This window comes from Tubulanus polymorphus, chromosome 5, assembly GCF_964204645.1.
Source record: "Tubulanus polymorphus chromosome 5, tnTubPoly1.2, whole genome shotgun sequence".
In the NCBI taxonomy this organism is placed as follows: domain Eukaryota; kingdom Metazoa; phylum Nemertea; class Palaeonemertea; order Tubulaniformes; family Tubulanidae; genus Tubulanus; species Tubulanus polymorphus.
In genome coordinates, this window is record NC_134029.1 from 10,564,458 (window position 1) to 10,583,169 (window position 18,712).

The 18,712-nt window shown below is 41.0% G+C and overlaps 1 protein-coding gene across 1 annotated transcript in view; it reads left to right on the plus strand.

Annotated features, from left to right (window-relative positions):
• The window catches only part of LOC141905259 (uncharacterized), a 179,501-nt gene that overhangs the window by 136,474 nt on the left and 24,315 nt on the right, over nucleotides 1-18,712 (plus strand). The window contains exons 12-14 of the mRNA XM_074794083.1: nucleotides 10,206-10,305; nucleotides 11,309-11,400; nucleotides 17,617-17,803. Coding sequence (XP_074650184.1) covers nucleotides 10,206-10,305; nucleotides 11,309-11,400; nucleotides 17,617-17,803 — 379 coding nt within the window. The remainder of the gene's footprint in view (nucleotides 1-10,205; nucleotides 10,306-11,308; nucleotides 11,401-17,616; nucleotides 17,804-18,712) is intronic.

The following is an 18,712-nucleotide window of genomic DNA, read 5'->3' on the forward strand; positions in this document are numbered from 1 at the left end:
AACCTCTTCTAGCCAACCTGGTGGATCCTTGCCTTCGATTGCCGCAGTAGCTCTGCAGGTACCCCCTTAGCCATGTGATTTGAATTACACATTCAATCAAGTTTTTAAATCAATGATACAAAACAGATAAACCAATGTTTTTGTTCCTGCCATCTCCCCCTCTGAGATACTTAAAACACATGATTGTACTGTGTAGATTATATTGAAGCAGAAAGTGTATTTAACCTTTTCATTACCACTTGTGACGTAAATTTACGTCGCAAATAATGACCTTCTCTCAGCATGCATGGCGTAGATTCAAGTCGCAGATGTATGCAGACCTGCCAACTGTTACGATTTTCCCGTAATCATTACGGATTGACGGCACAAATTACAGTGTTACGAGTGGGTGTTCTAAAATACGATTTTAGTCTGTTTTCATAACGTTTTACGACAAACTCAAGCGTTGTTTCTTTTAAAATGTGTCGCAAAAGAAGTTAAAACATAAAGATTTTATTATCGGAAACAAAAATAAGAGTCCTTTAGTGCGCATTCTGCTAGTTGATATACGCGCCAAGCATCCAATAAATGGCACTGTGTTGACACAAACTGCTGGAATACATGTGTCTTCCTGCATGCACTCAACACTGTAAATCTTTCAGCTGGCTGTCACCGGTGCAACCTACTACTATTGATCTATTGTATATACTCTCTTGCATGCCTTTTAAAAGATACAGCATATACTGCTGTAAAAATAACAGCGACGCTTGCAGGCGTTGAATCATTTCTTGGAAGTGACCCGAATTAAGTTAATTTATTTGTATATCAATCCATGATTCTGCTTTATTTATTAGGTCAAAATGAAAAATAAATTAGAAAAAAAATTTGTTAACAACGACCTCTCACCGCCAACCAGTGGCATCGGTTCTCTTGCTGTTATCAGTGTATCTGTTATAAGTAATGTTGGCTACTGCGATCCCAAAAACCGTAAAGTTTCCCAAGTCTCCGTTCTAGCTAACGCATGCGCATAAGTCAGTGCTGGGAATTGCTCTTAGTCGAGAAATCGGCACAATGCGCATGCGGCACTACATGTGAACTGCATGTGAACTTTAATGACTACAAGTCGCTGTAATTTCCATTAGGTTCGAATCCCGTAAAAATATTGATCTTATTTACGCTGGTTCATCTTATAAGCGGGGCTATCAGGTTCAAAACCCGAATATTACTGATCGTATTTCAAGCGTGTAACAGAAAAATACATTCATCCTTTTTAGCCCACTTGGGACTTTAGTCCAAGCGGGCTATTGCGTTCACTTTTCGTCCGTGGTCCGTCCGTCCTTTCGTCCGTCCGTAGACGGAATCCAGTTATTTTGGGAAGATTTGAAGACGCTTCAAGGTAATGTCTTGATCTTTGGGTTACACATGTATCTACCCTAGACACATCTTCAGCCCAAAAACTGGCCCTGTCAGATTCAAGATGGCCGACTGGCAGCCATTGTTGTTCGCCTTTTTACACATTTTTGAACTTTTTGAGGGAAATTTTGAAGACACTTTGATCGATTACCTTGATCTTTCGGATATATGTGAATTCCCCCAGGGCCCATCAGCAAAACAAAAATTGGGTCGATCAGACTCAAGATGGCCATCCTATGACCTTTTTAGTGCCCAAAAATGTTAATTTTGGCCCAAATTCTGAGTCCTGTAGCTTCCTACTGGTTTATCATTTCTCATTGCAATTTGTGATGGGTATTCTTTGGAAAGGGATGTTTTATACCTGAGACAGGTATTTTTCATCAGCCAATTATGACGCAATTGGCGGCCACCTTGGTGTCGGCAGTACTCATTCGTAAGTTGGAAAAAGTTTTTCCACATTATATTGATACCTAAGCGTATTTTGTTACCACAATCGTTTAGAAAATTGTAGCTCATTACGTGTTCTATGATTGTGGTGAGTTTCAAGGTCATTGGTTTTTGTATATGGCCACCAGGGGGCGTTGAATAATGCAATATCTTAGTATTTCTATATTATATTCGTATCAATGCATATTTTGTAACCACAATCAATTGCAAAGTTGTAGCTCATGACATCATCTATGATTGTTGCAAGTTTTAAGGCCATTAGTTATTCTATATGGTCACCAGGGGGCGTTGAATAGTAGAATAACTTAGTATTTCCTTATTATATTGGTACCTAGGCACATTTTGTTACCATGATCAATTACAAAGTTATAGTTCGTGACATGTTCTATGATTATGGTGAGTCTCAAGGTCATTGGGTTTTGAATATGGTCACCAGGGGGCGTTGAATAGTAGAATAACTTAGTATTTCCATATTTAAGTGGTAACGAGGCATATTTTGTTATCACAATCAATTACAAAATCGTAGCTGCTGACATGTTCTATGATTGTGGTGAGTTTCAAGGTCATTGGATTCTGTATATGGTCACCAGGGGGCCTTGAATATTGAAATTGTTAGATTGTTGAGCATTTGGAACCACTTCCCAAGTGGGCATGGTGTCCCTGGACCCCTAGTTAATATACCGATATATATGTTATATTTTCAGCTTACGGCAAGACCACTTGAACACCTGTCATCCCCAAAAATAAAAATGATCCTCTTAACCCTTTCAGTGCGTCTACAGCGCAATGCGATGTATAAATTGGTGATGGATTTTGCTAGTGTACTGCAGTGTATTGATGTAATTAGTATTTAGTTTAATATCTCTATTCAAAGATGGCAGCACCTGTCAAACATGAAATATAAGTAACTAACAACACACCGCACCGCGGTGTAGAAACACTTTTCCCGTTATTCAACACACTAGGGTGGGATTTTTCAAAATTTTCAAATTTTCTCCAGCGTAATAGGGTAATAATAAGTCGGCACTGGAAGGGTTAAGTGACCAAACAAACTGCACCTTCCCGCTGCGCAAAAGTTCTCGCAGGTTCATTCCGTTATACAAGTTCCATAGAAACAAAAACAGTACAAATCTCATTTTTCTAATGAGTAATATATATTCATTAAGTGAACGTTTTCGGGAGTTACATTATCCGCTCTTCAGGCATAGCGCAAGTGATTAAATTTACATATCATACTGTATGGTATTTATATAGAATAAGACAAAGCTAATTACAAACGATTTCAAATTACTGAGTGATAATTACAATACAAAGATAATTAATTTTTGTCAATTTTTTCTAAATTTGGATTGATCGCCAATGGTTTTTCTATATGACCTAGCCCTGCGGTATTGCATTTAGCCACCGGCGAAATCCGCCATCTTTTTTCTTGGTGTTCTTGTATATGAACGCGTCGGATTTTTTCGCCAAAAAATCAAAGGGATTAGGAAGTTGAGGGAGTAATCACTCTCGTAACGGTGAGTCTGTTCGGTTTGGGGGCTATCCCTTGTTTCTTTTTTCCCGAAATAATTAAACTAATTTAATTCAATTTAATTTAATTCATTTGACCGATTAATTGAATAATTATGCCGCCCCTCCTAAAGGTCGGCATCGTGGCGGTGAGGGATGTGGACAGTTATTCGGTGCCTGGGATGACCACGTTTCGTGTGCGTCGTGTAGGCATAAATCTGGGCAAATCTGTTCTAGGAGTAATCCTTGCAAGACTTGCGAGGTTTGGTCCGTGGATCTTTGGATTCGGGCCAATAAGGCTCGGAAGCTGAAATATCGTCATCGAGTTAATAGTAGGGATTCGTCGGTTTCAGCCAACGTGCCAACCGATGTTTCTAATTCTATTTCAAATCGTATAGCGGAGCGGTTGCCGATCGTACTTGCACAGTCGGCTTCCCAACTCCGTTCACCGGGGAGGAACGTTAGTTCTCCGGCACCGGTCTCCGGTCAGTCGCTGGTCGATCACAAGTTCAGCCGGTTCGTCCAGTTCAGGGTATATGTTCTGAACCGAGCGCGCTCCGCGGTAGTCGAGATACCGGCACAAGCTGGCCAGCACCGGTCTGGTCGGTACCGGTCCAGGTACTGGTCCGGTCCAGACGTCACCCGGTTCTAAACCTCCGGTTCGTACATCGTCTGATTCTGACGTTTCTAATCATAGTCATCGTATATTTCAAATCGTATAGCGGAGCGGTTGCCGATCGTACTTGCACAGTCGGCTTCCCAACTCCGTTCACCGGGGAGGAACGTTAGTTCTCCGGCACCGGTCTCCGGTCAGTCGCTGGTCGATCACAAGTTCAGCCGGTTCGTCCAGTTCAGGGTATATGTTCTGAACCGAGCGCGCTCCGCGGTAGTCGAGATACCGGCACAAGCTGGCCAGCACCGGTCTGGTCGGTACCGGTCCAGGTACTGGTCCGGTCCAGACGTCACCCGGTTCTAAACCTCCGGTTCGTACATCGTCTGATTCTGACGTTTCTAATCATAGTCATCGTCGCTCCGGGGATAGAGCTCGCTCTCCCACTAGGTGCAGACGCTGTGAGCATAATAAACGCGCAAGGTCTTCTTCTCGTAGATCAAGGATTGATCACAGCGATTGATCACGGCACCGGTCTCCGGTCAGTCGCTGGTCGATCACAAGTTCAGCCGGTTCGTCCAGTTCAGGGTATATGTTCTGAACCGAGCGCGCTCCGCGGTAGTCGAGATACCGGCACAAGCTGGCCAGCACCGGTCTGGTCGGTACCGGTCCAGGTACTGGTCCGGTCCAGACGTCACCCGGTTCTAAACCTCCGGTTCGTACATCGTCTGATTCTGACGTTTCTAATCATAGTCATCGTCGCTCCGGGGATAGAGCTCGCTCTCCCACTAGGTGCAGACGCTGTGAGCATAATAAACGCGCAAGGTCTTCTTCTCGTAGATCAAGGATTGATCACAAGAGGGATTACGATCGTTATTGTAGAAAGTTTCCCCGTCCGTCGCCTCATCGTTCGTCGACGTCATTTAGCAGAGGAGGCGATTCTTCTAGCAGGTCTCGATCCCGTTCGAGGGCGATCCCGTTCGAGGGACCGTCACCGAAGTCGTCATGATCATCGGGATACGGGAAAATTCCTGACTCAAAAGGATTTCCATGTATTTAAAGAAAATATTTTAAACTTGTTATCGTCGTCGCAACAAGTCGCTACAACTTCTACAACAGGTAAGCCTATTCCTGATTGTCTTGTTAGAAGTTTGCCAGCCGTCTCAGTTATTCGGAATTCTGAGTGAATTCCTGGATGCTGGGGTAGGGTCTGATTTCAATGAGGATCCGGTCCCAGAAGCGGCAATTCCTTCTGGGGTCGTTCCTGCCGCAAGCAATTTTGGGTTGCCCCATACAATGGGGACTTCCCTGGCTCGCAATGTATCTCCGTCCTGTTCAGTTTTATCCGAACCAGCGGGGGACATGCCATTTAGAGCATAGATTAGTGAGTTTTTCGTCAAACACGGGGCAACTCGCGCTAAGCCCACAGCAGCTCCTCTGGTCGGTGAGTCAATGGAAGCTTATCACCCTCTGGACTCTGATCTTAATGTTTTACGCGAATTGTCAGCATTTCAAGAGAATGGGCTCGATTAGATACGCAATTATGGGGTGAATGTCGCCCTGGAACGTTTCCCCCTCCAGAACAGGGTATGAAATCTGGAAAATATTTTAGGTCAACCGATCCACCTATAGGCGCATTTCGCTCGGCGTATTATGCTGTGGATCATAGTCATAACTGCCTGGATGCTGATTACACTATGATCAGCCCGGATACTGTTTCAGTACAGTCGGGTATTTGCTTGCCTAAGTCCGGTTTGGTGGCCATGACGTCAATCCTGGACAATGCAGGGTTGTTTCGTTTCAGGATATGACACTTAAGGTGTTGATGGGCGAGCTTCGCGAAAACTCTCGTCGCCGTCCATGGGGGCTCCGACCCAGTGTCAGTTGCCCTAAAACTAGAGGGAATGGACCAGATTTTCCAATCTTTGGCTCGGTCTGTTTCACATGTAATTCCATTGTCCGTTCAGGTCAGGCTAATCTTGCGTTAGCCTCCATTCAGTCAGTTATGGACTCTAGTTCCAAAGCTTGTCTACCAGATATGGTGTCCAATTCTTTGCTCTCCGACGCCGGCGGCGCAAGGTTCGGTAGTGACGCAAACAGGACCAACTCAAACTTCACCGCTTTCTCAGGTGGCTATGGATGCCAGTTGGAGAACTAGTGCGCAGCTTCAACAATCGCATCAAGCCTCGTCTGGTCATAACAGTTCGGGTTTGTATTGGGGCAAGGGGAAGGCTCCAAAAAGGAGCTCTTCCTTTCGGAAAAACTCGAAATATATTCTAGGGACCGGTGGGAGGTTGTCTGCAGCACTGGTCCAACCTTTTCGGAGACGGTTGGCCCTCCCGGATTGTCTCTCGCGGCTACCGTCTTCATTTCCTAAGGCGACCGCGCCTGACGAGGTCACCTCCCGACATGCAGCCAAAACCAGGTCAGGAGGCCTTAATCTCTCCGGCTCTCAAGGAATTGGCCGAGAAGGGAGCGATAGAACCAGTTTGCAACAAAACTTCTCCCGACTGGTTTACTCGATTATTCATGGTACCAAAAGCCACAGGGGGTCAACGGACAGTGATAGATCCATCATCCCTCAATCGGCACCTAGACATTCCTAGGTTCCGGATGACCAAACCCAAGGACGTGATTCATGGGCTCCGTCTGGGTCAATGGGCGGCTTCATTGGCCCTGAAAGATGCTTAAAATGCTGGCCGTGTGGAAGGCCCTGATGTTCTTTCACAGGAGAGTGGAGGGCCACCACGTTTGGTTAGCCATGGACAATTCAAAAGTGAGGGCTTACCTTCGGAATCAAGGGGGCACTCACTCAGAAATCCTCATGGATCTGTCAGCCAAAATTCTTCTTTGGTGCCAGACAAAGGGCATTTCCCTGACTGTGGCACATTTAGCAGGGGAAAAAGGAACGTGATGGCCGATGCTCTTTCTCGTTGAAGTCAGGCTATTGCAACAGAATGGGTTCTCCACCAAGAAGTAGCCAATTGGGTTCGAGACATGTTTGGCAATCCGCTGCTGGATCTGTTTGCCACCTGGTTCAATCGGAGGTGTCTTCTGTTTGTTTCCCTGTTTCCAGACGCGGAAGCGTGGGGGGTCGATGCCTTCTCTCTGGACTGGTCGGGGATGCACGCAAATGCGGTCCCGCCCACAACAGTCCTCCCGCGCTTGCTGGATCAAATAGAGTGATCAGTCAATTGCAACATAGTTCTGGTAGCACCATGTTGGCCAGCTCAGAAATGGTTCCTTCCACTTCTCAACCTACTGTGCGACAACCCCAGGAATCTTCCGAATTTCCCATTGCTTCTGTCTCAGTGGAACTTTCGGCATCATCCAAACAGCCAGTGGTTAAATCTGCTCACCTGGCCATTGTCCAGCGATCCTTGTCAGCTTCTGGCTTTTCGGAACAGGCTGCCTCTTTTATCGCAGGATCTAAGCGGCCATCAACAAGTACCATTTACGATGCCAAATGGGGTCATTTTGCGGATTGGTGTGCTGCAGGGAAATTGATCCATGCTCACCCGCTGTAGCTCAATTGGCAGATTTTTTTACTGCATCTATTTGTAGTAAAAGGTTTGCAGGATATAACTATTAACGGTTACCGCTCCGCGATTTCTCACACATAGCGTGCTTCTGGACGGCCAAATGTAACAGGGGATCATCGGATATCCCAGCTTGTTGCAGGGTTTTCCGTTTCCTGGCCTCGAGTACCGAGGATAGTTCCACCATGGGATCTGTCAGTAAATTTGAAGAAGTTAATGGAGGCTCCATTTGAACTTCTTTCTGCAGCATCATTTGCGAATTTGTCAAAAAAGACTGTATTCTTGCTGCTCTTGGCTTGCTCGGCCCATCGTTCTGAGATTCATGCACTTTCAGTGCGACAAGGTCATATTGTCTTTGGGCCAGCGAAGGAATTTGTTTTGCTGTGGCCTGCTTTGGAGTTTTTGGCAAAGAACCAACGGCCAGGCTTGGTTGGTCGTCAATGGCGAATTGAAGCCCTAAAACGTCGAGTGGAACCGGGTCTTCTGGACAGGACGTTATGTCCTGTACAGGCGTTGTGTTTCTATTTAGATCGCTTTGCTCCACGCAGGGGTTCGCGGGAGCGGTTATTTATTCCCCTGCTGGATCGCCTGAAGGGTGATATTTCTCGGGACATTGTGGCCCGATGGGTCTCTTCACTGATCAAGGACATTTTATTGAAGGAGAATCTTTCCTTGGAGGGAGTTGTTTCTCATCAAGTGAGGTCTATGGCTACTTCCTGTGCAGCCTTTTCAGGTGCTCCGTTGGAAGAAGTCTTATCGGGCCGCCTTTTGGAATTCTCCATCGACATTCATGTCATTTTATTTACGGGATGTTTCAGGCCAGTTAGGCTCATTAGCGTCACTAGGGTCCTGTTGTTATGGCTCAAGGTGTCCATTCTTTCGGATCGGACTCTTTAGCGTAGAATTTTTATGTTTGCATTATCAGGATCACAAGGGGTGTATCCATGTACATAGTTTGAGCTCATATTCGCAAGTATTAATTTTGCAAAATGCGGGGGGCCCCTGAGCTGGACAGACTCACTGTGGCCAACCGGTCTTCCCTGTGCTACAGTGCTCCATTCCGTGCTTGGGTAAGTGCTCTCTTTTTGCCCTCTTACCTTGCGTTTGAGCGGTGGTTTTTCTATCTACCTTTCCCACCATCCTTGTGCTAGGCTAGTATAGCTAAAACCATAGGAAAGGGTACAGTACTCGATGGAAATATTACAATTTTTGGAACTAAAATTTGTATTTCCGAGTAGTACTTACCCTTTCCTATGGTGGGAATCCCACCCACCTGCCCCGCATAGATACATTTTTGGGTCTGCTATGACGTAAAAAGATGGGGGATTTCGCTGGTGGCTAAATGCAATACCGCAGGGCTGGGTCGTACAAAAACCATTGCAATCAATCCAAATTTAGAAAATATTGGCAAAAACCATAGGAAAGGGTAAGTACAAATTTTAGTTCCAAAAATTGTAATTTTCATAAGTAGCACAGACAGCGACTAGAGCTGGCAGGAACAAATACCTCAGATAAATCTTTTCCCTTGGTCTAATTGATTTGAATGCGGAATAGAATTGAATTTTCTGAAATTAGCTCGATTAAACAAAATTGAATTGGATTTGCCGTTTTACCTTGTTCAATAAAGATAAATTGACTTGGATTTGATATTTTTTGGCAGAATATAATTTGATTGAATATGCAGTTTGAGCACATCTAATTAGCATATCACGGTCATCCATCCGATTTGAGAAAAAGCTATTTTTCCTGGACTTGGCACAATCGTCAATGATATTTTCTGTAGTGCAAATAAAGATATTCCTCCGAAAAGCCAAATCAACTAAAGATTTCACAGAAATCGATATTGAAATACAATTTTAGATCTTAAAATAAAATCTGGAAGTAAAACAGTAGATGATACTGCGGTTCACGTGAACACCTGCTGATCTCTGCGGCTAAGCCAATCATAGAGGAGTCTTTGCTCTGATTGACTTTTTAAAACAGATATTTTTGCGATCAGTATTTCGCAAAAAACCTCATTATATATTTTAACGAGGCCCTCTTTCAAAATTCAGCTCCATAGGGGTTGGAGAATGGATAATGCTCTAATGAATGATTTGTATGAATATATGCTCAGTTGCACAGTCAATGGGCCTTAGCTCTGGAAACCATGTCATTTAAATTTGCTCCATTTGTATAGTAATTGGCTCAGCCTACGGCTGGCCTAAAAATGTGCGATTTCTTTTAAGCTTGGTATAATGGGGTAACAAATAAGCTTTCTCATTCATTTATATATATGGCCACCATGACAGACATCACAAATTTATTGTTAGCTAGCTCTCTGGTGACATCCATAGTGTTACACCACTTTCTAGTTTTCAATATAATGTATATTCAGGTCACCCTTTCACTTAAAATACATTTTTGATGCAAATGATTTGGTGGTATGTTTTTCTTTTGGAAATAAAACTATTGGTTATCTCAACTAAACAAGTCAATCTATGTCTTCTACATCGGCACCAATTTATCTTAATTGATATTTGTCGACAAATAAAAGCCAGTGGTTCCTTAATTTATTAAAAATATATGACAAAGAATCTTAGATGTGTTCAACATGATAAAACAGTATACCTGTGGTTTACTTAAGTAACTGTTATTTGGCTCTCCCAAGTCTTTATTTTTCCGCTTAATTTTTTTCACCCCAATGAATAAATTACTTTTTTTAACAGGATCTGAAAGAAGCTGTTCTTTGGATTGCTGCTCATCATCATGAAAAACGGGCATTAGAGTTGTTTGCTCGCGAAATTGCGAGTGCTGGCACTGGGATGGGTGAGTTTCAGAGGCCAACATTGCTATACACATTTTCATGAATGATAAAGTATTGTTTGTTTGTAAGTACAATATTTTGTTACTAAAAATACCATCAAGGAGCGGTTACATTTTCGCGAGCTTTTTTGTTGATTCTGGTGAGGTGACAAGTCATATGACATAACAATATCAATAGTATTGAATATTAGCTATGACACAAATTATCCGACTCTGGAGTACAGAATATGTCCGTAAGCACACATGAGTGGAACAGCTGATATTTGAGCAATAAATCCGGAAATATTGCTGTGACACGTAGTATGTGAATAGACCGTACAATTTAAATTAACTTGAACGTAATTTCTCTTATCAATGACTCTTTCGAAATGCAATATTCTTTTCGATTTCTTAGATGCCCAGGCATGTGATAATGTTAAGTTTGCCACTAATTTTGGTTTCCTTGTCAAGGGCTTTCAAGGAAAATTAATTGATTACGCCTCTTGTATGGCCCGATGACTACTTACTATTCCAGTTTCATTTTCATATGCCCTTCTACAAAGGATTTTATTTCATAATCCGCAATTTAAATATTTAAATCATAGTTGAATTCCACAGACATTTAGGATGGATAAAGTGCAATAGTCCTAATGCCTATCGGATGTATGTGCAGGTATAGAATACATCCAATTTGAGCTGTTTGCGCGAACAGTTTCTCATACGAGCATTTTACAAATTCAACACTTTGGGCCAGGTGAAACTATTGACGGGAGCATTCGAATATGCAAGCTTTAAACCGATCGTTCGAGATCGAAGATCATTTTTATAGCTCGAGTACACAAATAGGATATTCAGATATTTTATGAACATCTTTTACAAATTTTACATCAGTAGTTTCACGTATTAGACCTGATGGATCCACATATCCAGGACCCCCTTCAAAAAGCTGTACGTTATAAACTGATACAGCGAGACCTAAACATGTTATCATTGCTATGCACCTATATTCATCTATAATTCTTTCCAGCTCCTGGTTTGACGGGAATTGTTGGAGGCCGACCAAAAGTTTCACCAGTTCTACATCTGTACTCGTTTCTTTATCCAAAGGATAAAATTTCGGTAAGCCTTTGCTTCATAAGAGTCTAGTAAGAAATTGTCAACTAATCAACAAAATTGAATTTCAGTTATTGAGATTGAATAACACTTTTTTATCTATGTTTAGAAATAAGTGCAAAAATTTGATAACATCAATTACACTTAAACAGAAATAGCGATTGAGCTTCTTCATAGTATTCATAGTATAGTATTCTTCATAGTATTACAGTACTGGGCCCGGTTTCACGAAAAAGTGTAAAAATTAAATTTGTTGTAAACCTTAATTCGGTTAAAAATGCTTTAAACCGAATTAGTTAATTTTTGGTGTAAATCAAGTTTCACGAAAAAGTGTAGCCAGTGAATTAACTAAACTGGTTTAGTGACGTCACCGCATATAATTAGTGTAATCAGCATTAATTAAAATGGCGTCACTTCAAAGTTCAGCAAGCGCAACGCTCGTCAGAAACAAGCGAAAGAAGAATTTTACTTCGGCAGAGGCGCTGCTCTTGACGCAGCTGGTTCAAGAAAATCAGACTGTGCTATTCGGTAAATTCAGCGCGTCGATAACGAAGGTGGCGAAACAGAAAGCGTGGGGTGAAATTGCCGATCGAATCACGGCATTAGGAGAGGCTGTCAGGACACCGGATGATTGTCGATCAAAATTCAAAAACGATCAACAAAAGAATCGCTACCAAGGAACGGCAAAGCCTGTCAAAGACTGGTTGTGGACCACCTGCTATAAACATATCGGAAAGAACGAACATCATTATCGATATGTTCAAAGATTCAAGCTCGTTTCACGGCATCCAAGGCGGTTGTGAATCGTCAGTTTCAAATGTCGATTCTGCCCTTGATGAAGTTGAAAATGCCAATGGTAAGCTTCTAATCGATAATCTAAATTACAAGTTCAAAAGGGTATTGGGTGAAAAGTCTTGCTCAGGATTTTTCTGGGCCCCGCAATTTTTCCTCTGTCAACATCACTTCGCTCCGCAAAGTTTGTTTACATCGTTGATATGGTAACGTCTTCCAGGAAGTCATCGCGATTGATAAATCAATAGGTCTTATAGTCAAACTAATGCGATATGTTCCCTGGCCGACCAGGTCTACATGGAGACGATGTTCATGAAACCTTCGAATTCTACTACTACTATACGAGTTTTCAAGTTAGGCTGTCCTACCACTTCTTAGTATGAATTAGATTATAATTCCACGATCATGACCTGCCAGAACAATGTTCATGTATTAGAACACGACCCAGACCGTGGCGCATTTTTTCTGATCTGAGGCCGGCGCCGTTCTCTTCAATTAACTCACCTCACTGATGACAATTGCCTTATGCCTATTAGCTCAAAATTTCAGCTTGAACAGTTGTCATAAATCCTGATTTTGGCAATATTAATTAGGCGTATTTCAAAAGGCACGCACGCGTGGCTACTGATTGTCTTGATCTGTTCACGCACGCAGTAGACGTATCGTATAGGCCTATATAAGTTTGTAAGCTGCCTAACAAAAAATCAATCATTGTATCAAACACTTCCAAACTTACTATTAAAAATCATATTTCTCTACGGCTAACTTTTACTTACTGTACATCAACGCAAGTTTTTGCACGAGAATAAAAAAACGGTTTTTGAAAACCAAAAAATTTGTCATGAGTTTAAACAAATATAAAAACTTCATTTAGATACATTTTATGTTTAAGAATCTCGTTTCGATTAATTTTTTTCAGATTTTGGCACTGAGGGCCCGCCGGTCTTAACTGATGACAAAATTGTCGCCAGCGATAATCAACCATCTCCGGCATCTGTACACGTTGTTCCTCAAACTTGCGTGGCAGATGCAGGTTCTGATCATCATCGATCGAAGAAAAGGATATCCTCTGCGGACATCACCGCAGCGCAGTACAAAAATCTGTTTGAGGATCGAAAACGCATTAAATTGGACTGTGAACGGTTGCAGCTTAAGGTCGATTGTCTGAAGTTGGAGAAAGAGAACTTCATATTAAAAAACGCAAAGCTACAACTAGAAATTTTTGCTTTGCAAAATTCGACGGGTGTTACAATTGAAATGAAAAATCAAGAAGAATAGTGCTCCACGATTTGATAGAAAATTTCGAATAATTGCAATTCAAATTTTACTCAATTTATTGTTAACATGTTATCTTTTTAATTTTTTGCGAATAGAAAGGTTACACAAAGAAGGTGTTCACAAAATAGTCGCGCATTAGCTTTCCCGTTTGAGGTTCTTCAGCGTGGACCTCCCCAGGGTCGTCGTCCACTCCAATCTCTCCAATTTCTGGTTCATTAAACATTATTGCCATGTTATGCAATACGAAGCAAGCCATGATAACAGTACACGCTTTCTCCGGTGCTAAGCGTACCTCTCCGTGCAGGATTGCAAAACGTCTTTTCAATCTTCCGAACGATCGCTCCACTCCTGAACGAGTTCTCTTGTGTGAGATATTATATCTGCAAGAAAAACTAATTCCTCAGAAATAATAGTACAGAGGAAATAAAAGCGAAAATAAATGGTAAGTGGTAAGGAAGAAATGGAGTCATTAAGTATGGCTTCAACGCATATCCGGAATCTCCCAGTAAAACGCCATCAGTTAAGCCTCGATGTGTAGCCTCTAGGTGTCTATAGTGTAACAAAATGTGTGATGTTATGACAGCAGAATTGAAAACTACCGGAGAGTTGCGTCAATTAACCGAGTAGAGTACGGTACTGCAAAAACAGCTCATTGCGGCGCAAGCTACCACAATAATTGTCTTGAAAATAAGATTCAACCATATTTTAAAAAAATTGTAAATATTTTCCTTGATATATATAATACATTCAAAACTATCAAATACCACAGATCTAATCAACCTGGATGAAGTGAATTCAAGATGTTTGATCTACATGGACTGACTGGAGTCTTGTACTTACCTACCAAGAGCTGAAGTTCTGAAGATATGGGAATCATGGACAGACCCAAGCCATTTCGCAACAACATTAGTGAATTTTCCTTTAAAGAATATTTATAGCGAACATTTTATAAAGCACAAAAGTTTCCGGCCTCTTGAATGACCAATGAAAAATAGAATTGAAATGAAACTAATATCTTGTTGATCTTATCTTGGTAACTAGGCCTACTGCATAAAACGTACTCTCTTTATGATTCTTTACCTGTGTGGTCACAGACAGCCTGAACGTTTATGCTAGGATATCGTTTCCTGTTGATAAAAGCCGGCTCGTCAACTGAAGGCCGGATGATTCTAATGTGAGTTCCATCAATCAATCTAATAGCATTTGGGAACCGGCCTAATTCATAGATACCCTGCTTGGTCGCACTGATTTCTACTTCCGAGTTAGGCCAAACAATGAACCTATCTTTTACACTAACGAGCGCACAACATACTGAATATGCGTTTCGAGAAACAGTCGCTTTCGAAACACCAATTGTGTCTCCTACCGTTGACATAAACGATCCAGTGGCTAGATATCGTAGCGTTATAAGCACTTGGTGCTCCACCGAAAGGCTTTTTGAGCGATTGGTAGGACGCTCAAGTTGATCCCTTAATATGTCACATATCTGTCGAACTGAGTTCTTGCTGAATCTGAATCTACTGGAAAATTCGTCATCATTATATAAATCCATCGGGGAATTTGGCAAACGCCGAAATACTTGAGGCCTGCGAAGGTATCTTCTCCGAAACATTAAATTACCAAGTAATTCCGCCATCTTAATATCTTCATTAGCAACCTTAAACTGGTTTAAGGATTTTAACCTCATTTGTGATGTAGTTTAAAATTTACACCAAAATTACACCAATTTTATTTTACACTTTTTCATGAAACTGACTGAAAATTTTACACCGAATATTTAAACTGGATTAAGAGTTTACACTAATTTTTTGAGTTTAACTTTTTCGTGAAACTGGGCCCTGTAATACTATATACAACAAACAAAAATGATCTATCGAATCAAATCTTTGAGGAATGAAACATCTGTTTGATGCATGGCATGTTTTTAACCAGAGCATCAATGAATCCACTTATCCCAACTGGACTTTTAACCCATTTGCTGCCGCTGATGAGATAAATCGTCATGGTGGGTGCACCGCAGTTTGCCATGACGAGTTATATCGTCATCGATTCAATGTCATTTCATAGCGTTATGAATGATCTGACAGAGGCGAGAAACCAGCTAACAATTGTCTGGCAGTATGGAGATATCATTTGTAAGATATCATTTATGGGGGTAACTCAAGTCTGTTGCACACTTGAAATTTTTCAGAAAAATCTTCAGAAAGCAATGAATTTTAGCTTCTTTTCCGGCCAATATTTAGAGAGAATATAACAACTAAAATCATTCTATATCATTTTTACGATAAAACCTTTATTCTTTTAGATTTTTATTTAATTTTTCACACTTCACTGGCAATGGGGACAAGAAATAATTGAGAATCTCTTCACCATTGCCAGTGACGAGTTATCTCGTCATGTGGTTTTTTATACTAAAATAGATCAGTGTATTAATTTATCAATGTACAAATAGTGCTGGCAGCATATAAATTGTATAATGTCAAAAATTAGCGTTGGCAATGATGACTGGACCTTAAACCGCTAGGTGGCACGAACGTGTTAATCAATCATCTGTCTATTCTTTAGGATGTTCATCTGTTGAAAGAATCCAGTTATTTTAAGAAGTTATGTAGATGCTTCAATGGATTGTCTTAATATTTGGTTTATACATTGTTCTACCCTAGACACATCTGCATCCCAAAACCTGGCCCTCGCAGAATCATGATGGGCAACTGGAGGCCATTTTTGTTTGTCCGGTTTTCCTTAGTGGGTTCGATGCCTTAGCCACTAAACCCTTCAAACGAGAAGTAAAACTTAAGTACTCGAACGCTCCCGTCAATAGTTTCACCTCGCGCAAAGCCCTGAATCTGTAGAATGCTGGCGCAAGTAACTGATTGTGCACACAGCTCAAATTGGATGTATTCTATACCTGTTTTGAATTTTCTTTTCCAGGCTTTAACTCAAAAACGGTTTAAGATAACTTAATGAAATTTGATGGATGGTTTGTCCTACAGACAGTGGATACCTAGTATTTCAGGTCCTGTAGAGGTCAAAGGTCAAGTTGGTGACTGGAAGTTGTTTTGGAACTTTCATTGTTGGGCTCTAACTCACGAACTGCTTAAAATAATTTTGTGAAACTTGAGAGATAGGATTGGCCTAGAGACAGTGGGTTCCATTGGAAGCTATTTTCATTGGACTTTGGAAGCCATTCTCTGTCTTTCATCAGGGGCGGATATAGGGGTGCGCACCTGCGACATGTGCGACCCCTTGAATTTGTCAAGTGCCCTTTTCAAAAAGATTCTCATGAAAATACCGTCCCTATACAGCGCCTGCAAAATCCGACGTCCGGACCTATGAAATGAATTAGAATTTGAATTATTGCCAAAAAGGGCACGTTTTATTGCAAAAAATGGCACGTTTTATTGAATCAATTGCCAAAAAGGGTACACTATATTGAATCAATTGCCAAAAGGCACATTATATTGCCAAGAAGGGCACATTATATTGCGAAGAAGGGCACGTTCATTTGCCAAAAATTCAGAAAAGGGCTCCAAAAATCGTTTGAAAAATCCTGTTATGGGCAGAATTAATCACCAAAATGAGGGCGCATTCAATCATATTACCGTACTGAGGTGCTCGGACAGGGCACAACTCAATGACTATCGGCACGTTCAAATTGCCAAAAAAATCCTAAAGGCACATTGTACCATTGTGCCAAAGGGCACGTTCGTCAAAAATTCAGAAAAGGGCTGAAAAAAATAGTCGGCTCAAAAATATGACTAAATAACTATCACATTCTAAAAGGGGCACATTCAAATTGCAATAAATACTAAAAGTGGTTTGTTATTGCCTAAAATTCAGACAAGGGTATTTTTTGCTATTTTGATGCCTCAGATGCTCTGATAGCTGGGTTTCAAATTTTAAACTGATTCTAAATCCCTTGGTGGCTTTGTACTTTCGGTGCTCGCCTCGTCGTGGTAAAACAAATCGGGACAGGTGCCCTCTTGAATGAGTGCTACCCCTTAAATTTGGGCCTAGATCCGCCCCTGTTCATTTCCTGGCTTTATGAACGGGTCAATATACGCTCAGGGTGTATTCTACACTTTGAGCTGATGTGGGGCATCATGATAAGTCATCATCAGCGACATTCTACTTAATATTTTTGCATTGCAGGTTACTATAACACTTGATGACAGCACTCCAGAAAGTTACATGCCTCCAGTAATTAAGGATGGTACCTCGCCTAGGGAAGAGGTCGATAAACCTGCATCTGTACCATTGCAAAAGGGTGACAATACTTATAAATTGGTTGATTTAGCATATGCTCGCAGTGGAGACAAAGGAAACAGTGCTAATATTGGTAAAATGTTCTTCGACTACTCACTCTAAATTAAGTCCTATCACTTTTTCTACATGTTTAAGTCTCGTTAGAGAGTGTTCAAATAGTATATATGATTTTGTGGGGTTAGGGGGTAAAAATTTACTAAAATGTACTAACTTTGTATGGCTGTGGGTTTAGAGAAAAATGTATAGACTTCTCTCATTGGGAGTCTCTTTAAGGGATGTACCGTCAATTTTGTGGACAAGAAATATCCTAAAACATGTCTAACGCTACACTTGCAATACCACTTGAGCATTGAAAACATTCAACAAAATAGATAGGGATCGTTATTTTTAGAGTAGGCTTTTTATATATAACTGATACAACATATAAAATTCTCCAACGAGAAAACTACAAAAGAAGAAATCAAATTGACGATGATTTTTCATTTGCTGTGCTGAAAATTGCATGTCGATGCGCGTCGTCGTTTGCAGTATTTAGTTAGATTAGATTAGATTAGATTAAACTTTCATTCTCTTGACAATGAAAGTATAAGGAGGTTCATACAATATACATGCATATATAACAAAATATCAAAACATACAATAAGAAATAAATAGATATAAATAGTATCGCAGTTATTCAAAGGAATCAAAAATTATGTGTTTTTCATTTACAATAATAAGGCTGTAAAGAGAATCAATTAATGTATATTTACAATGATCAGTCTAGCAAAAACAAACAAATAGCATCAACAGTTTCTACTTACAAACCAAAATTTGAATCAATGATATGTACAGATATATGTAACCAATTAGCCAGATTTAAATGACTTGGACGTTAAAGGACAAGTATCATCAATGGAGGTTCATACAAAAAAATTTCCATATTATCAGTGAGGACATAACAATGGCACTGTTTCAAATTTTAATCAATTTATATATTACA